Genomic DNA, 18,474 nt, shown 5'->3' with positions numbered 1-18,474 from the left:
AATAAAGTTGAGAAAACGTTAACTAGCTGGTCTTGCTTCTTGTCTTTGCAGAGAGACTTCAGTTTGTTTACTCAACATGGTATTCGCCATAAACCTTCGCCACATCACCAAAGGTATGCGTTAATTATCTCATTAACGGTATTATATTGTGATCAACCAGTCAGAGAAAACATAGACACAAGGATCGAGTGATACTAGGGAGAGTAACATGTACCCGTCAAACAACAGCGTTTCGCCTGATCCCAGCAGTGACCGTATGTATCATGGTTAGAAACGATTTGAACACCACCTTTAGGACACTCTGGTCCCCATCAAGCTTTAGCCAGTACACCCCGGCCCCATCAAGTGTTGAGCCCACGAGCTGTACCCTCCGTTTCCATTAAGGTTTGAAGTTCTAAGCGAATAAAGCCTCGTACGACCTTATAATAAAGCAGTTTCAGTTGCAGTAGTGGTGTGGTGCTTTGGAACAGCTTACTTTGAGATCTGCGGTAACATCTGCTCTCAGTTTATATTTCGGAAATAACTTCATTCGAAATATGGCATTCCTTCACGTAAAACAGCTTTTTTTTTTTCCGAACGAAATTCCTGTAAAATTGTATATGTGACAGTTTAGAAATTTTAATCGTATTTTTAGGGTGCATTGTTTTGGGACAATTCTGGACATTCTTATAACAGACTAGACAGAATATTAGTTCTCAAAGAAAGCAATTCCACCCATTGCCATCAAACGGAGGAAAATATGGTGACTGCTACATTTACCCCTGATTCTTAGTATACGAAAACCCTACAAACCAAACCGCGCAGACTGACAATCATGGGAACTGAAAATCTAGCAAGCACAATGTTGTTAGCACCGGGAAGAATTTCTAAAAAAAAAAAAAAAAAAAAAGACTGGCTTTCTTTGTCCCCATTAGCTCGGTTAGGTCGGAGTGTATTGTGGGTAAAATGTACAGCCTCCATCTTTTTCCGTACGGTCATTGTTCTTTTTCTGAGTAAACTGTATACCGTTCATTCTTTAGTCAGGGGCAGAATGAACGCAATACTATACTTTCTGTCCATTCCCGAAAACAGAATAGCTCCAAAAAGAACATGAAATCCATCTGTTTCGTGTATATCTTTCCCCAAGAACGTGCCCTTAATTAAACGGGCAATGCCTCTGTTAGTATAGCCTCCCACGCAGTCGTATTTAGAGGACTCGTATTACCTCCTCGAATACTAGTTCCCTAAAAATGACTGCACGGGAGGCTACTATTTGTAGTGCTACTTTCGATGGGAAAGACATATTTGTATCGATGGAAACGTTAAAAAAATGTTCCAATTTTGTTAATAATTATTCTACTACTGCAGAGAAAAAACTAGTATTAATCATCTTTGGCTATAAATGGGGCAGGATGGAAATACGCTTGCGACTTGAAGTCAAAGCGCTCTGTGAGCGAACTTGTCATGAATTGAACAGGTGAATGAAATGTCGTCGGGCTTGTAATCTGTATGTACCGGAATCGACTCCCGGAGAGGGCATATTCTGTGATCATTGTTTTTCCTTCTCTGCTTTGTTTTAGACCGAGAGATTCTTAGAAGAGCTTAGCACTGATAACAAGTTTCTAGTGTTTTGTGTGATTGAGGAGGTTAAAGTGGAAAATTAGGTTCAAGAATTAATGCTGTTTGTATCCAGCTTTGCATAAAGGCCCGTTTAAGCGGTTTCAACATTCGGGTCAACATATGTTCGACACTCTCTTGAACCAAATGTTGGGAGCGTTTGAACAGGTCGTCCAACATTGTTGAAAGCGTGTTGAATCAAATTTAAATCGGTTTAAACTTTCATTCAAACCCGTGTAACATTTCCTTTGTTCTTTAAAAGTTGAATGGTGTTGTAGCCGTTTGAACACTTTATCCAACATTTGCTTGACATCCGTTCAACGAATGTTGGTCAAATGTTGAAACCGTTTAAACGGGCCTTAAGGAGGCTCGCAGCAGTTTTTGGACTTAAGGTGGAAGTTTTGAAATTACAATCTCGGATAGAAGACAACCATATTTGACGAGAGTCGACCGAGAATGCAACTAGCCACAGGCCGTAAGATATAAAAAGAAGCCCTCAGGTAAAAGACTAGTCTGAAATGTCAGCCGTCTCCTCCCCCTAACCCTGGGTTAGGGAGAGGAGACGGCTGACATTTCAGACTAGTAAAAGACATCTGGTAGCTTTTTTAAAGAGTCCAACTTATATCATAGTTTTAAGGCAATCACTTCTCAAGTGCATAACTTGTGTAGATAATTTTGTCTAGTCACTGCTTTATGCCTTCTCGACACTCTTTTCACGTAGATTAACCTCTCACGTTGGGCAGATTCAACCGTGTTCACAGGGTCTCTCCTCAGTCTTCCCGAGGGGACAGGCCAGATTGGAATTGGTTTCAATCTGTCTCAACATTGATTGCTCAGTTGCTGTTCACATTACAGAAGAGTCATGTACCAATGACACCAAACAGGTCAATTAAGGTTTTGTTCATGAAATTTCATCCATGATCGGCAGATGGAAGCAGCACAAGAAGAATGTACAGTTTTCAAACACTGTATAAAGGCGGGTAGGCTCATGGGGCAGAAGATGCAGCATCTGTGTTGTCCATTTTCTGCTGCTATTCACTCGAACAACCCAGGTAAGATTTAATTCAGTTGACTACAAAAATAAGCGAAAAAACGGAACGAAGTTTGGCACCATTATCAAGTGAAGAATGTAGCAGAAAAGATAATTTATACAGAAAGTAAAGGTGTGAAATAGAATAAATTATGACTGAAAGTAATAGTCTGAAATGTCAGCCGTCTCCTCTCCCTAACCCACAGGGGGCGCCCCCTGTGGGTTAGGGGGAGGAGACGGCTGACATTTCAGACTATGAAAGTAACTGTCCGGTGTTCATTCAGTGAGGTGTTATAAAGTGAGTGTTATGTCTGTTCACTAGGTTAGATCGATAGTTTCGTGCGAATGGAGTCTGACTGGGTGTTTAGACTCGGTTTCTTCTTGTGGATCCACAGCATTTGAAGGATTAAGCAATCAAGCTTTCCCTGACATTTCTTTAGGATGGTGAAGTTGCTTGTCAGGTCGCTAATTGTGTCAACTTGGTGATCATTCTTCAGGTGTTTCCCGATGGAAAACCTCACTGAATGAACACCGGACAGTCACTTTTAGTCTTAATTTAATCTATTCTATCTCACACCTTTACTTTCTGTATAAATTATCTTTTCTGTTACATTCTTTACTTGATAATGGTGCCAAGATGACACCGAAACGTCGTTCCGGTTTTTCGCTTATGTTTATAGTCAACTGTATTTCTATATTTAATATTATCAGGATTTAATTAAACTCGAAAACAGAGAAATGACCATCATAATTAAATGCCATGTCCTCCACCCAAACCCTTGCAGCTAAAAATAAATATTGCTTACTGATGGTGCCACAACTTTAATATGGAAACCTAATTAAGGAAAAGAGTGACCTTTATTTGACATGTGTTTTGTTTGAACAGATATTCTGCTTACAACGCAATCGACTGAAGTATAATAACAGCATAATACTAGGTACATACGAACTTCAAAAGAGAGCTTGACACAAATGTTTTTAGTCACTACAACATTTCCTGTGTATTGTTGAGTAGGATGTGAGATAGGATAAACTTAAAACGGAGATAACAGCGCGATAGTTTTCAATCATCAGCATCATCATCATTCTTAGTTTCAGCTGCTACCGCATCACTTGCTTTGTTTGAAGCCTGTATAAAAAAGGTCATATCACACTGGTTAGTTTTCCTGTTAGTCATGAAAACTCCAATCCTTTGTTACAATCCCATCCCTACCCATAAGTTAAACGCAACTCTTCAGCAGTTGTTCGGTATGCTAAGTAAGCACCATGGAAATGTTATCCTCAGTCTTTGATAAATAACAATAAACCTGCTCAATGTTGGACCAAAAAATTAAACACAACTCTTTTCTCACCTTCTTTTTCTTCTTCTTTTGAGTTTTTCTACTTGCAGATGTTGCTAGGATTTTCTGGTAAAAAATAAATAAATAAAACAAAGTAAATAAATAAAGAAAGAAAGAAAAAAAGAAAAAACAGCCCTAGTAACATGACTCCCAAGCTGAAACAAGGTGTTGATCTCAGCCAGCATGAAATTATCAGTTGTTTCATACACAGCAATTGCTTTTCACTGTTGGAAATGGTGACTCACGTATGCACTGACCAAAGGAGATGACGAAGGATAAATTAGACTGTTCACAGCTCAGTTTATCCACTTTGGAACAGTTTAAATTAACCATCCCTTACCACTGATACTAATTCATTATTATTCTCATTACCTTAATGTCTTCATCCTGTATTGAATACTCTGATTGCATTATTTCTGGATCAAAAGGTCCTTGAGTTATCCTAAACAAAATGTAAAAACATGATGATTTGTGGAGAGTGGAATATAACACGCGTGCTTATCTGGGTAAAGTAGCTACTCAGTCTTTCATTACCTGCTACTTCCATTTGGCATCAGTAACAGCGTAAACTTGAACTGTGCTACATATTCACCTGAAATGAGATACAAGAGTCTAGTACAAATACTGAAAACTCACGTATTTATCTCTGAAAATTTTTTTAAAGTGCACCTAACCCCCAAATGTTTTTTCTCTTAAATAAATCTTTGCACCTGTTTGAAACATATTGCGCTATTTGGCGCCTTTTTCAACCAAATGTTGACTTTTTAAAGGCTGTAAAAGTTGCGAAATCTAGCCATAATCAGTCCCATGACTGAGCTAGTAAGGGGCATGGGTCTATTCCTTACTTGACGTCACAAACTGATTTGCATTGTATTAAGTCTTTGTGAAAATGCATGCAAAGCAGTTTGTGATGTCGTGTAAGGAAGTTTGAAGTTTGAAGTTTATTTGCCTTTCTTTCTAATATCTTTACAATTTATTGAGTGGTTAATGTATGGCGAGGTGACCTCTAGAAACCACCAGGCTTATAGTTGAGGCCACCTCGTACCTAAAAAATATATGCTTATATAGTTAGTGCAACAAGTGTGCGGCTTTGCCAAGTTCATTGTGATTAAAACTCTAGCAGTTTATACTTAAAGTTGGGAAAACTTGAAAGAGAAGTGATTGTAATAGGAAGGGAATTCCAGATCTTTGGGCCTTGGTAAAGAATTGTGAATTTTTTAAGATTAGTTCGGCAATGATGCACGCGATAGTTGTTGGCAGTTCTGGTGCTATAGCCATGAATTTGACTGTTTGTCAAAAACAAGTTGAAAAACAAAGGAGGCAAAAGGTTGTTATGATAAAAGTACATAAATTTCGCTATTAGAAACGTATTGATTTGATAAATGTTTAAAATTTTTAATTTGGAGAATAAAGGAGCAGAATGTGCTCTATAGTCTGAATTGGTAATAGCTCGCACAGCCCGTTTTTGCAAACAATAAATTCTATTTAAGTTAGTTATGTATGTAGACGACCATGTAGAATAGACCCATGCGGATGCCCCTTACTAGTTCGGTCATGGGACAGATGATGGCTAGATTTCGTAACTTTTACAGCCTATAAAAAGTCAAGATTTGGTTGAAAAAAGGCGCAAAAAGCTCAATGCGTTTCAAACAGGTGCAAAGATTTATTTAAGTGAAAAAAAATTGGGGGGTTAGGTGCACTTTAATGGAAGATGTGCCTCCTGGAAGTCCAATTTTTTATTTCTGGCTAATTAACAATTATTTGCAAAAGGCAAAGTAATTGTAACTATTGGTGAATATTTCGTAGCAGGGAACATTCACCAATATTTGCTGCTCTGAGGCAAATATTTGTTTTAGTATTTTGCTCAATATCTGTGGCAGGCCTTAAGGCATTTCTTTCCGTACTCCCTAACCTGGTGGAAATCCTTTTAGTTCACACAAAATGTACCAGTTTCGATGTTGGTGTTAGAAATTCACCTAATGTCACCATGCATGGCAACAATAACTAAAACAACAAATCCCGATAATAACAACAGTAATCTGGACTACAAACAGTCCACTAAACTGACCTTCTTTTTCCCATAGAACATTGAATGGTTCTAGAAGACCATGGTTCACACATTCCACAACACCCATTTTTGCTTTTTTCTCATCTTCAAAAGCTCTGAGTAAAATGGCACAACAAGTGAGCAATTGTCATAAAATATCGCACTTAAAATGACTTTATTGCTTGATGATATGGTTCTCTATGTAAAAAACTCCAGGTGTCCAAGACTGACATTACAAAATTGAAGGGCTGAGAACATATCGATCTATCTATGTTATATTTTAGGACAAAAGACAGCGCAAATATTCTCTGACTAAATTGTAGGCCACATGCAAAAATTTAGGCACTAATTAGCAAAACGAATAATTGGCCTAAAATTCAACACAAGACGGCTTTCTCAGCCGTTCAGTTATTGCTGACGGTCTCTCATGTTCAAAAATTTCAGTCAACTCTGGTGAATCCAAATATGGGGAAATGGGGATAAAAGTCAATGGAAGTTAGAAACTAAAGAAGGTGCATTGCTAATTTTACAACGAGCTTCCAAGAACCTTCTTGGATCACTAAAGTTATGTGTAAATATTTTATGCAACCAAACCAGTCATGTGAAGAGTAACTAGTGAAGTGAAGTGAAGTGGTATTGCATGATCTACATGTTAAAATAGTCCAGTGTGTAATGTACTAGAAGCCAGTAAGCTTTAAGATAATAGCTAACGCTCAAAGTGTAAGTAACTGTGCTTGATTACGAAATGACTCAGTTAGTGAGGAGAGAGATTAAGAGAGGTGATTTTGAAGGCTTTTCTGCCAAGATTCCTCACTGGAGATTTCAGGTTACAAGTTGAATTAAGCTGTGCAAGCAGACAAGAAAAGAAATACATTTAGAGCAGATTTGTAGACATTATGACTAGTATAATTCGCTGCTGTGGTTAATGTAATAAATCTTGTTAGTGTGAAATTGATTGATTTTATATATTTTTGATGTGTCTGTAACAGAGGCAATGTTTCCATCCACCTGAACAATGTCCCAACATTAATTTCGATATCAAGCACAAATTTGCAAGCAAATAATTGACACTTTTTTCACTGTTTGACGACCCTGCACCTGTGGACAGCTACACTCATAGAGATGTTTACTGATAAGGAAACAAAGGCTCCTACACAACATATTTGACAGAGCAGGAGAGTCATGTGATATATATATATCCACAGCAAACAATCATTATAAACTATGAAGCACTTACCTTAGTGTAAAAGGCATGCTGGTGAATTTGTTACAGACTTCACTGAAGAAAACTACAACAAAAAGACTGTTATATTAAACAACTAGAAACCACAATAATACTACTTCTACTCTAGCTTCCAAATAAATTTAGGGACAGAAATCCTCTATGAGCTAGGGTATTTAAATTGAAGACATTACAATTGCCATTGTTAAAAGTATAATTAATACATCATACAATTGTAACTGAGGTCACGCCAAATTAATGTTATGTATGTTACAATCAGATGCGGCAGAGCATTTTGAAATGTGGGGTGGGGGCTCATCTTTCACCCAGCCATGTGCATACCCCTACTCAAATTTTTCAAAATGCCCTTTGACTGTTCGTTGGCACAAGCATTAACCTCTTTGCAATCTTAACAGTGTCTAGTGTGTCTGTAATCGATTTGTGACAGTGCATCAGTACACAGTTGTTCAGGCAGTCCTCCTTCATGGTGCTTCTTAGGTAGTTCTTGAGTTGTCTGTGGGCAGAAAATGTGCGCTCTGAAGTCGCAGATGCTTCTGGTAACGTGACATACATCTGTAAGAGTTTGTGTACCTCTCCTAACAGTGTTTTAGTGACAGGGGTTTTGTTGAGAGTTTCGCACATGGTCCGTATATTTGTAACCTGACGTACAGTCTACTTCGGGTAGCGTAGTTCTCACTGCATCAAATGTTTTACCACATATTATTTTGCCAAGCGTGATGCTCGTAAAATGATTTGTGAAAAGATCAGGAGATTGAATATTTTGTTTGGCCTGCTACAGCCCTTCCCCCCTACCCCCTCTGCTCCGCCACCTACGATAATCCAAGGTCACCTGCTATAAGGAGCGTAACAGCTTAGAGGTGGGAGTGGGTAGCTGACGACAGAATAACCTCACACCCCTGAAGAAAGAAATAATCTGTAATCTGAGATGGTGGTTTTAATCACAAGGAGGCCAAAGATGTTTTGCTCGACCTGTGTTCAAGATTAAGGAAACACAAAGTGCATTTATGATATATTTACAGTAAGGTCTTACCTCTAGATGCCTTCATTTTCAAGCTGTATGTCTCTTCCGTTTTTTTGTACACAGTTGTGCGACGTTCCTTCTCTTTTGTTTTGCCTTCTGCTGTGCTTATGAGGATGTCAACTGCAAAAACATCATGTACAGCAAACTCACATTTGGCATGGTCCTTCCTGTCATAAATTGAAAGCAAAAAGATTACCATTATACAATTTTACATTATCTGCTGACAACCTGGCTGAGCACAAGCTAGCTATTCCTTGTTCCAACCACTTGAAAATAATGTAAAGTTTAACAATGATCTTGCAAACAAGATTTCAAGCCAACTGTAATCTCACAATATAAAAGGAAACAAGTTTCCATGTGCATCTTAGTGTAGGCATTAACTGACCTCTCCAAGTTCAAGAAGACCATGCAAAAAATAGCATATAAACATGTTTAAAATTAATTATATAAGTATACTCTTTAAAAATATGAAACTGTTAATTTTGTGAGTATAAAATTCGTTTGAATTAACAACTAAAGCATTTGCACAACATTGTACAGGTTTTAGACTTTTTCTGGTGAAGAATCAATTTCAATCTCTTGTTTGGAGAAAAAGTAGTTTTTAGTAACATTGGTTAAAAACATATAGCACTTTTTTTCTGGAACTACAAAGAGTTTGATCAGTGGCTCATGGACTGCGTGAAATTTGCTGTACTAGCAAACAGCAACTGTTGCCCAGCTGTGTGTTTGTTTTACACGGGCATTCTCTTATGTTTTAAACCCATATCTACCACTGCATACATGGAACCTTACAGATATTTCATAAATATTATTTTTTACAGCTTCAAATAATTAAATGATACAAAAGAAACAATCAGATCATTTGAAAATTTCAACACACTATAAACACTGTAAATGACATTAATTAACTCTCAGTAAAACAAAAATTATGTAATTATTTCCGAAATAACACAGCAAGTCATAGCATAGAATAGATTACCTTTGCTGTTCTGTAGGATTCTGAATGATTGCTTTTTCACCATCTATGACATTTCTTTTCAGTTGGTGAGACAACATACCTTCACACAAAAATAAAGGATTACCAGTATTCAAAATTATCATCATGGTAATTATAGTTTAGAAAAACAAAATTAGCTTTCAGCATCCAAAAAATAAATTGAAAGCATTACAAGTTTTTGATTTCTTTGTGGAATCTTTTTCAAGTGAGATGTTAGTTTATGTCACATGACTTGAGGTGGCATGAGTCATGTGCCAAATTGTCCAAAAGACCGCTGATAGTTCATAACCGCTGCCTTGATTGAGAGTGAGGTCCTGGCACTGTATCTCAATGGCCTCTCTGATCCTCCTTCTCAGGATGTCAGTTTCCCTCAGATGATTGTTGTTGAAGACGCGTCCAGGGAGTGTCCAGAGTTCTTCAGGCGTGCCCTCATGGCCGTTAACAAGGCGCTACTGGTGTTGTTGACGTACTCCTTAAGCCTGACTCCGAAGGCTCTTCCTAAGGCTAATTTTGTTTTTCTGAACTTTCCGTGACAGGATCAGGGAACAAATTATTTTCTCAAAAATGGTACAATTATGTTAATTCAAATAGTATGGAACAGTCCAACAGGCAGGTAAAATGAACAGAACAGAATGCAAAAACAGAGATTACCCTCAACAGGCTTGCATTGAAATGCCTCAGCTACTTTTTGTATTTGATCTGTGACTTTGCTGTTCTGCAACAGGCATTTACATACATGTCAGTGTCATTAATTACCCATTTTATTCCATTAACAAAGAAACGGTATAAACTAAAAAATCCTTAAATTATGGATCTCGGAAAGAAAAAAGGGGGCTATCATTCAAGGAAAGTGTTGATCACACTCACTCAAGGATTTCAAACATCAAGACATTGTATCTATGTAGGTGCCTATGTCCTTTACTCTCTTGATCTACGTGGTGATTTTTTTGGGAGAAAAATAGTGCTGGTCACTATTTGGGCTTACATGGTTACCTCTGATGCTCTTGGTGCGTAAGATACAGAATATATTAAGACAAGTGTATTTGCATGCTTACGGCCCTATTCTCCCAGAGGAGATAAGGAACTAAGTCAAGTAAGTCATTTGCAAGCAAATAATGTATTTAAAAGCTGGGCGAAAAATGGACATGAAAACATAGTTTGGCCTTAGAATAGGGATTGCTACAAATCAGCACTGTTTAGGTACAGTCTGGATGCTGAATGAAGTGTTTTAACCCCATATGTCAAATGATAAATATGAAACTATGATTCTGACATGATATCCAGTCTGTCAGCTGAAATAAAGCTGATTTGGAGCAATTTAGGCTTCAAATCATGCAATTTTTCCTCTCTTGAACCAAGGTGTTCAACTAGGCATCCACCTTGACTAAACCTCATTACCTCATTACCAGGCACGACCAGTCTTTGTGCTAATTCAGAAGCTAAGTATGCTGCTTGAATCACATCAGCCTTTCGACCAGTTACTTTATTGTCCTGAAAAGGTAAGAGATCCATGCAAATTATAAAGGACTGCAATAATAAGTGTACATCAAGTTATTAAGTAGCTGTCACATGATGATGCTTTTAGAAATACCCATTTTTTTCTTTTTCTGTATTGTTTGTGAGTTACCCAGCCCACACCTCTAGGTTTTGATTGGTCAAAATATGGTGATATGGTCATCAAGTCTCGCTGAGCCCCACCAGCCTGGAGAATTTTTTTTTCATTTTTTTCCTTTTCAAAATCTAAGCACTCTAAAGCAAACACCTTCAAAATAAATAAATAAATAAATAAATAAATAAATAAATAAATAAATAAATAAATAAATAAATAAATAAATAAATAAATAAATAAATGAAAAATAACAATTATATATTTTTTTCAAAATCTTAAGATCTTAAGAAAAAGGCAAAAGGGTTTTCACATGGCGTATCTTAGGTAACTGCGAAAAATTGCTCGTAACTTGGTGAATTTGGAGGTACTGGTGAGATTTGTTTTGGATATCTTCAAAACATGGCAACAAAGTACTTGCCCACTTCAGCTGAAAAAAGTTAAACGCATGGGAAGATTGACAACAGTTCAAACTTTATTTCAACACGACTGCATTTTAATAGTTTGAGAACTGAAGTGAATTTCCTGATTACAAAGTTTATAAATCAGCATCAGGTTCGTGCTACTGGATATTGAGCTTGGACTGCTTCTGATCAGAAACTGACATTGCTGCAAAAAATAGAGCCTTTTCTGGCGAGGGAAGGGAAAGGGGGAGGAGAAGGAAAATCTGATCCCAAAAAAGAGGCAAAAAACTATTCAATAATTTAGCCAAATCTTGTAGGGGGAAAGGTTAAGAAATATCCGAGAGGCTTGTGCCCAAATTAGGGAGAAAAACTATTCAATTAGCCAAATCTCGCAGGGAAAAAGTTAAAAAATATCTGAGTGTGTGCATTGGGGCAAAAATGTGGATGCTTATTAAGCTTTCTTATTAACTAAGACATGGAGAATTTGATTTCTACAAAAAGAAAATGAACCGGAAATGTACAATGATTTGATCTATTTTGGGGAACAAGACAGTTCTTTCTACAGTAACATTTTTTTTACTAAAATAACTGGACATTTCTGCAGTATTTGCTAGAACCAAACTGTTGGATCACAATAACAGTATGGAAAAAGTGAAGAGCAGCTCCTCCACAAGTCTTTCTCCATCTCTTGGCTGACAGTATGGCGACAGATGGCAGACAAATGCCATCAGTTTCAGCAAATCTTGGAGTAAAGTGCTGTCTTTCAAATCTTAGGTTAATGGGACTGGATGAGTGGAGGTTAAAAACAAAAGTCAGAGAAAGGAAACTGAAACAACACAGGACAAGCTTTGTGAGCTGTCTCATTTTTTATTTCTGTGTTATACAGCAATTCATTATTCCTCCAGTGAGGTTATTTCATCATCTTAGCTTGCCATTTATGTCAGTAGAGTATTTAGTGGCAAACTGCTGGCAAACTGTTCAGTTCACTGACAGCAGTCAGCCAACAGACTTGTGGATGAGCTGCTCTTCAATATTAATTCTACGAACAACATCAAATGTTTGATATTACTCAGTCATCCATGGTTTTATCAGATTTGTGGACAATAAAATTAATATTACAAAATGTTGTAAATGTTGGTCAAGTGGTTGAACTGCAGCTACTTCTTGCTTTCCAAATAAATCATATTTCCAAAGAGAACATTCCCACTGCAATTCACACTAGATACATCAAATAAAAGGTAAAACAAATTTTACAGCTTACTCTTGATGCTCCAACAACAATTGTGTGTCCTACTACTGCAATATAACCATCAATGTGAACACCAAGATCTCTGGAAAAACCAAACATCATAGTTGATAACAAAAAATACCAATCGGTGCAGCATCAACAATAATTTCAAAGATATCTTGAGACAACATCAAAGAAAATTTTGTGATGAAATAGCAAGATGAAATTTATCATAGTTATCATAGTTTCAAGCAGTCTTTCAAATACTACAACTTGCTGTCAAAAAAAAATAAATAAATAAAATAAAAACTGAAAGTAACGAAGAAAGTTAAGAGGAAAGCCAACTTACATTTTTACAAGGTCTCCGTCCTGTAAAGGGATGTCCGCTTCACTTTGAAGAGGTGAAAAATGACAGACACAATGGTTTACTGAGATACATGTTGGGAAGGCAATACCTAATAACAGAGATAAACATGGAGTCAGATCACCACATCAGTTGGGTAAAACTACTGAAAAGATAACATGTTTAAAAAAAAAAGCAAGCCTTCTCCACATTTTTTTGGAGTTACAGTGACACAAGTAGCAACTTGGGAGAATGAGATGTACTAATTTCACTAATTCTGCAGTAACACAGATAACTAATTGCTTTGTTTTCTCTTATAGAATAGCACTTGAAAGGGCGGCCATGTTTCCATGGTGTTGGAAACAGAGACTCTGAAAAATCACAGTATGTGATCAAAGAAGGCAATTTTATACAGAGGAAGACATTTCATGTGACTATAACAGCCACGCTCAACTACTAACTAATTTTAAAACAATAAAATACAAATTTATGTATTGACGACTCATATAAAAGGTGATCACAAACAGTGTTATTTGGGCTGAAGTATAACACCAATGGGGGACTTTACACTAGATGCAATATTCTAATTGTTTCTTAGCCAATTGGAGGAAGGCAAGCGCTGAAATCGATGAGACAAAGTAACACAAATAACTTAGCCACTCACTACCAGTCAGTGACAATTCGGCAAACCTTACATTGCATACAGTACTGTGCAAAAATAATGAGAGCGAAATTCGTCCTTTGTTCTCACGAATTTTCAAGGAAATTTCGAACGATATTTCGCGATCTTTCTTCGAAAATTCAAAGAACTTTCGAAGAAATGTTGCGTGGAAATCGAAAATTTGTAAAAGCTAACGAAACTTCGATGAAACGAAGTTTCGAACGAGCGAAAAAGCGAAGAACAATCGCATAAGCGAGAGGAAACATCAAGGAATTTTCGAAGAAACGAAAGGAACATGGAAATTGCGTGACGTACGGACAGCAAGATAAACATTACACTGTATCACCCGAAGCCTACGCTGTGACATTCATGAACTGTATTCGTTTTCATTTTACTGCGCATATTTCTTTTGCTCTACAGTAGGAAAGTGTTTTGTGACATAGATACATGTAGAGATAAACTTCACATCAGCTAAAAACATCATATTAGTTGAATGTGATTTAATTTGACAAAAGATCGTGGCTTTCAAATCGGGCATCTTTGTCGACTCAAATACCGCAAAACGCGGAGAATTATGTAAAGGTTTCAAATTTGGGTTCAAAACCAGGATGCGCATAAACATTGACGGCGATGTGGGGCACTTAATCTGGTAGATGTTATTAAAAAGGATACAAACAAAAAAGCGCTGAAGCACTGTTCCCTCCACCACGTGCGATGACACAAGAAAGCAATCGTGAAGCGAACGGCCGACTGTGCGTTGTCAATTTTACCACCTGCAACGGCAAATTTATCCAGTGGACTTTCTATTTCTGTTCTGGGTAAATGTTTTCTCATATTAAAGTTTGCCAATCATGTAGGTAAGATGTGGAATCCTCCTTAGATAAACCGGAATAAAACAAACTGCGTGACATTTTGTTTACATTCATGTGCGCGATGGTATGGTGCCCAGACTTCTCTCTTGAACTACGGTTGCCATGATTACGTATCCACCTATTGTTGTTGGGATGAAACCTGGAGTGATATTACTGTAGCTTAAAGAGTCATTTTAAGAGAATTGTTTGCCGAAAATTCGATACCTTTCTCTCGAAAAATCGAATTCCTCTTCGAAAATTCGAGACTGACCTTCCGAAATTTCGAAATGCCACTCAAAAATTCGTTCGAATTTTCGAGCGGACAAGGCCGTAATTTCGAGTGTGTCAAAACAATAGCGGCTTCGAAAATTCGCCGAACATTCGATCAAGTTTCGTGTCCTTCGAAATTTCGCTGTTCTTCGCCACTTTTCGCCGAATTTCGTCGAAATTCGCTCTCATTACTTTTGCACAGTACTGTATTATCAACAATGGCAGCTTGAAAGGATTCAAGTACTACTTAAGCAGCCTAAACACTACCCTTGGGTTTGGTCTTAACTTTGTTCTTTTTGCTCTCATCGGACAAAAGTCTTGTAAGCAATCAACTGCATGCTTTGGTCACACATTTTCGTGTGAAAATTTTGAAAAAGGCATAAAATTAGGATTGAGATCAGCAACAGATTAAACTCAGTGAGTCATTTTGTAACATAAATTTCAAATATTTGCTGATCGGAGAATAGAATACAAAAATGCTGAACAGCTGCAGGTGATAGATTTTGTCTTGACGTGCCAAAGAGTAAGTAGAATAAAAAATAAAACTACTTTTTCTTTCACTCTATAGTAACCTACAAACTTGGAAAAATCTCAGCATTTTTTAAGTGTTTGTGTGAGCAGACTTATAGCAAAATGATTTTAAGAAATGTTTAAAACACTTTGTAGTGCATCAGGGACAGAAAATCTATTTTTGGCGATCGTATGAGGAGAGCTTAGGTTTTATTTAACTTTGGCAGTAGAAAAATAAAACACATGCCTCTTTATTAGTCTTCTTTTCTATAAGATGCAGTCAGTGGCAAAATTTTCCCCAAAATGCCCCCAGTTTTTACCAAGCCTGAATATTCATGCACAACGTTTACCGAGCCTGAATATTCATTTTTTTAAACTTAGATTTGAAATAGATGTTATAGCATTAGCTGGTTGGCTGGTTTGCTAAACTTAGATTTGGGAGGGATAATGGATCATCAGAAGCTGAGACTACAAAAGAATAGAAAGAAAGGAAATTAGCAAATGCATAGAAAAACTTAAATACATGTAGTGACCAAATAGAACAAAGGAATAAATGTCAGCAATAAATTCTAACAAAAACATAGATCTCCACATGTACCACCATCAATTCTATTGAGACAACAGCATTTTTGTATTAAAGACAATGGCAAAATGCTTAGAATACACTTTAATATATACCTTTCTTGAGTTCCTTTTCTTTCTTGTAAACTTTGCGAGTTTCTTCATCAATAAGGTCATCTCCCAACCGGCAAAGTGTCTGTACCGTTGTTTCTGCAGTTGCAGCCTCGATTATTTTCTTTAGAACACCTTTGGAAAGAGACAAATTATTATAAGAAAAATAAAGATAAATGATTGATAGAAAATAAATTTTTATAATAATAATTATGATAATGATCATAATAATAATGATAATAATAATGCGGGTTTGTTCGTTGGGAATGGTACAGGAAGTACAACATTATTTGTAGAGAGATTAAAAAGGAGAAGTATCAAGACCTTGCAAGTGAGATTGGCAAAGGCAAAGGTTGTGCCAATGGTGGTCAGGGTGCTAGGTTTGGTATCAAAGAAGATAAAGGGCTGTCTAGAGAAAATTGGAATTCAGAACAGAATGATCATGAGAACTCTGCTCTCCTTAGATAGGCTCACCTCTTATGAAAAGTGTTGGAAGTCTGAAGGTACAACAAAGTTTGGTAGAACCCATGAGAACTAAGGCTACAGGACGTGGTTTGTTGTTCTAGCGTAACGGCCTACCCATACCATCTCAGGGAGTGAAACATTAAAATAATAATAATAATAATAATAACAATGATGATAATGATCATTATCATCATCACGGTTGATTGCCTTTCTACATTATTTTGTATATCAATCTGGTTCTATCCTTTTTTCTTGCATCCTTTAGAAGCCAATCTACACTTTTTTCTGTTTGTATTTCCTCCTTGTGATAAAAAGGTTTCACACATAATGTCGACTCTGTTATTCTTGTTTTTAAAGAGAAGTGTCGCTGGAATTTGGACTTCTTTGGTGAAAATGATTAAACAACATCTTCACTCAGTTATTCTAGAACACAAGGAAGAAACAAATCAACTGAATTGTTGAAAGGAACAACTTAAGAACTCTGTTCTTTATAGTGCATAATGGAAATGAAAATGCAATAACTTGAACAAAAAAAAAAAAAAAAATTTTTTTCAAGTTGCAATCCATTCTGACCCAGTCCATCTATGGCCAGAGAAACTCATCAGCAGTTTTAGCACACTTGGGTGACAATTTATTTATTACAAAACTAGACTAAATTAACACTGTTCAAAGCCCTGTGACACTTCCTCTTTCAGGATAGTGCCTCCTTATACAGAGGTATTTTTGAGCTGTTTATGACCATGAACCATGAGAGATAAGCAGATCTTCATGAGAGCTATTGGAATTGAAAAAACAAAAAAGAAAAAAAAAAAAAAAGAAAATTGAAGTAACCATGCATTTTCAGGGACAATTAAGTAACAAATACCTCTAAAGAGCTTTAAAGCAAATAACATATAGCATATTTTTCCAAACTGAAGTTTAATTATTTCTGAAAAAGGCATGGTTGGTTCCCTTTAGTTTGCTTTTTGGATTCCAGTAACACTTCCTAACATCTACTTTTCCTGCAGAGCCATAAACCACACAAAAACACCTTTGTATTATAAGACACTGTCATTAAGAAAACTGTATTTCTTGGACAATCCCGCCATCCCCAGAACATATGTGTAATAGTTAAAGGAGATACTGTCCTTAGTGTTTTTTCCAGGTGGTGGAACAAAAGAAAAAAAAGGAGTTCACTGCTTTTCATTTTATGTTCAAAGAACATGTTCATATACAAATGTGGTGATTTTATTAAAATCTTGACATTCCCACCCCTTGTTGAATTGAGACTCCTCATAGATTTGAAATCATGACATAATTTTGCTAGGAATACCAGAACTGCATAAAAATTCCTTGTTTAAGTCTTATTATAATTCTTTTCACACTGTTCCTTATCCTCCTTCAGCTTCCTTAGGAATCTCCAATACCCCATCTTCTATCATTAATTTTTATAATGTGGTAAGTACCAGTAAGAAGCATTGCATAATAACGATAACAATGCTATAATTTAATTCAAAATATCCCAATTCGAGCTTTCCTGGAGAATGGTCTACAAACTTTCGCCTGTTACTTTGAGTACATTGTACAAAAGCCTCAAAGTACACATCACTGGTAATGTTGTGTTTAAGGGTAGTTGGAATGGATTTCATTCCTCGATAATTGTAAAATGTTCCACTCGACTTCAAGCTAAAATTAGGACTTGTAATTTCCAACGAACCGGACTGATAATTATAAGGCTTCAGCTCAGAATGAACAGAAATGAAATTGTATATGAATGGAAGTGTTTAATTACTTGGAATCATCAAATGAGAGCCATAATCCTTGGCCAGACAGAACGAGGTAAAACTTGTACAGAAACGTCAAAGTCTTCGAGTGATACCATTTTTAAGCACGCCGGTTTTATCTAACACCACGTCTGGAATATTCAATCGCTAACCAAAACCCTGGCACTATACTTACGGTTAGCCATGTCCCCAGCCATCTTGTATTTCGTTACAACGACATCTTCAGCAATTGTAGGATCCTCTTCCTCGCCTGAATCGCTTCCTTTGTCTGCCATTTTAGCAAAAAAAGCTGTTCCAAAAATTTGAAACCCTTGAAAGATGGCTGCCTGTGTTCTTCTGCACGTGCGTGAGTAGTACCCAGGATGCCGTGCTCAAATGGCGGGGATTTTTTTTTTACCCTACCCTGGAGAGAAGGAAAGTATCATAC

The 18,474-nt window shown here is 36.8% G+C and overlaps 1 protein-coding gene across 1 annotated transcript; it reads right to left on the bottom strand.

Annotated features, from left to right (window-relative positions):
- Positions 1 to 3,465: 3,465 nt before the first annotated feature.
- LOC146481145 (proliferation-associated protein 2G4-like) lies at positions 3,466 to 18,408 on the bottom strand. Its single transcript, XM_085108777.1, has 14 exons — positions 18,223 to 18,408; positions 15,826 to 15,954; positions 12,862 to 12,967; positions 12,546 to 12,615; positions 10,673 to 10,765; positions 9,926 to 9,989; positions 9,257 to 9,335; positions 8,287 to 8,444; positions 7,251 to 7,302; positions 6,035 to 6,129; positions 4,501 to 4,558; positions 4,339 to 4,408; positions 3,979 to 4,032; positions 3,466 to 3,755 (listed from the first exon to the last, which is right to left on the bottom strand). The coding sequence occupies exons 1-14, from the start codon at positions 18,320 to 18,322 to the stop codon at positions 3,690 to 3,692; spliced, it is 1,194 nt and encodes a 397-aa protein (XP_084964903.1). The 5' UTR covers positions 18,323 to 18,408; the 3' UTR covers positions 3,466 to 3,689.
- Between the last annotated feature and the right edge of the window lie 66 nt (positions 18,409 to 18,474).

This window comes from Pavona decussata, unplaced genomic scaffold (genome assembly GCF_977016875.1).
Source record: "Pavona decussata unplaced genomic scaffold, jaPavDecu1.1 SCAFFOLD_51, whole genome shotgun sequence".
In the NCBI taxonomy this organism is placed as follows: domain Eukaryota; kingdom Metazoa; phylum Cnidaria; class Anthozoa; order Scleractinia; family Agariciidae; genus Pavona; species Pavona decussata.
The sequence above is the reverse complement of the archived record's forward strand: the minus strand, read 5'-3'. Positions and strand labels throughout refer to the sequence as shown.

What these genes read in the sequence shown, in the direction of transcription:
- LOC146481145 (XM_085108777.1), bottom strand. Translation starts at nt 18,322, where the DNA reads ATGGCAGACAAAGGAAGCGATTCAGGCGAGGAAGAGGATCCTACAATT. An exon ending in GAAAATGAAGGCATCTAGAG is followed by an intron (nt 7,303 to 8,286) that starts GTAAGACCTTAC and finishes TTTTTGTTGTAG; the next exon opens with TTTTCTTCAGTGAAGTCTGT. An exon ending in TACAGGATGAAGACATTAAG is followed by an intron (nt 4,033 to 4,338) that starts GTAATGAGAATA and finishes ATTTTTTACCAG; the next exon opens with AAAATCCTAGCAACATCTGC.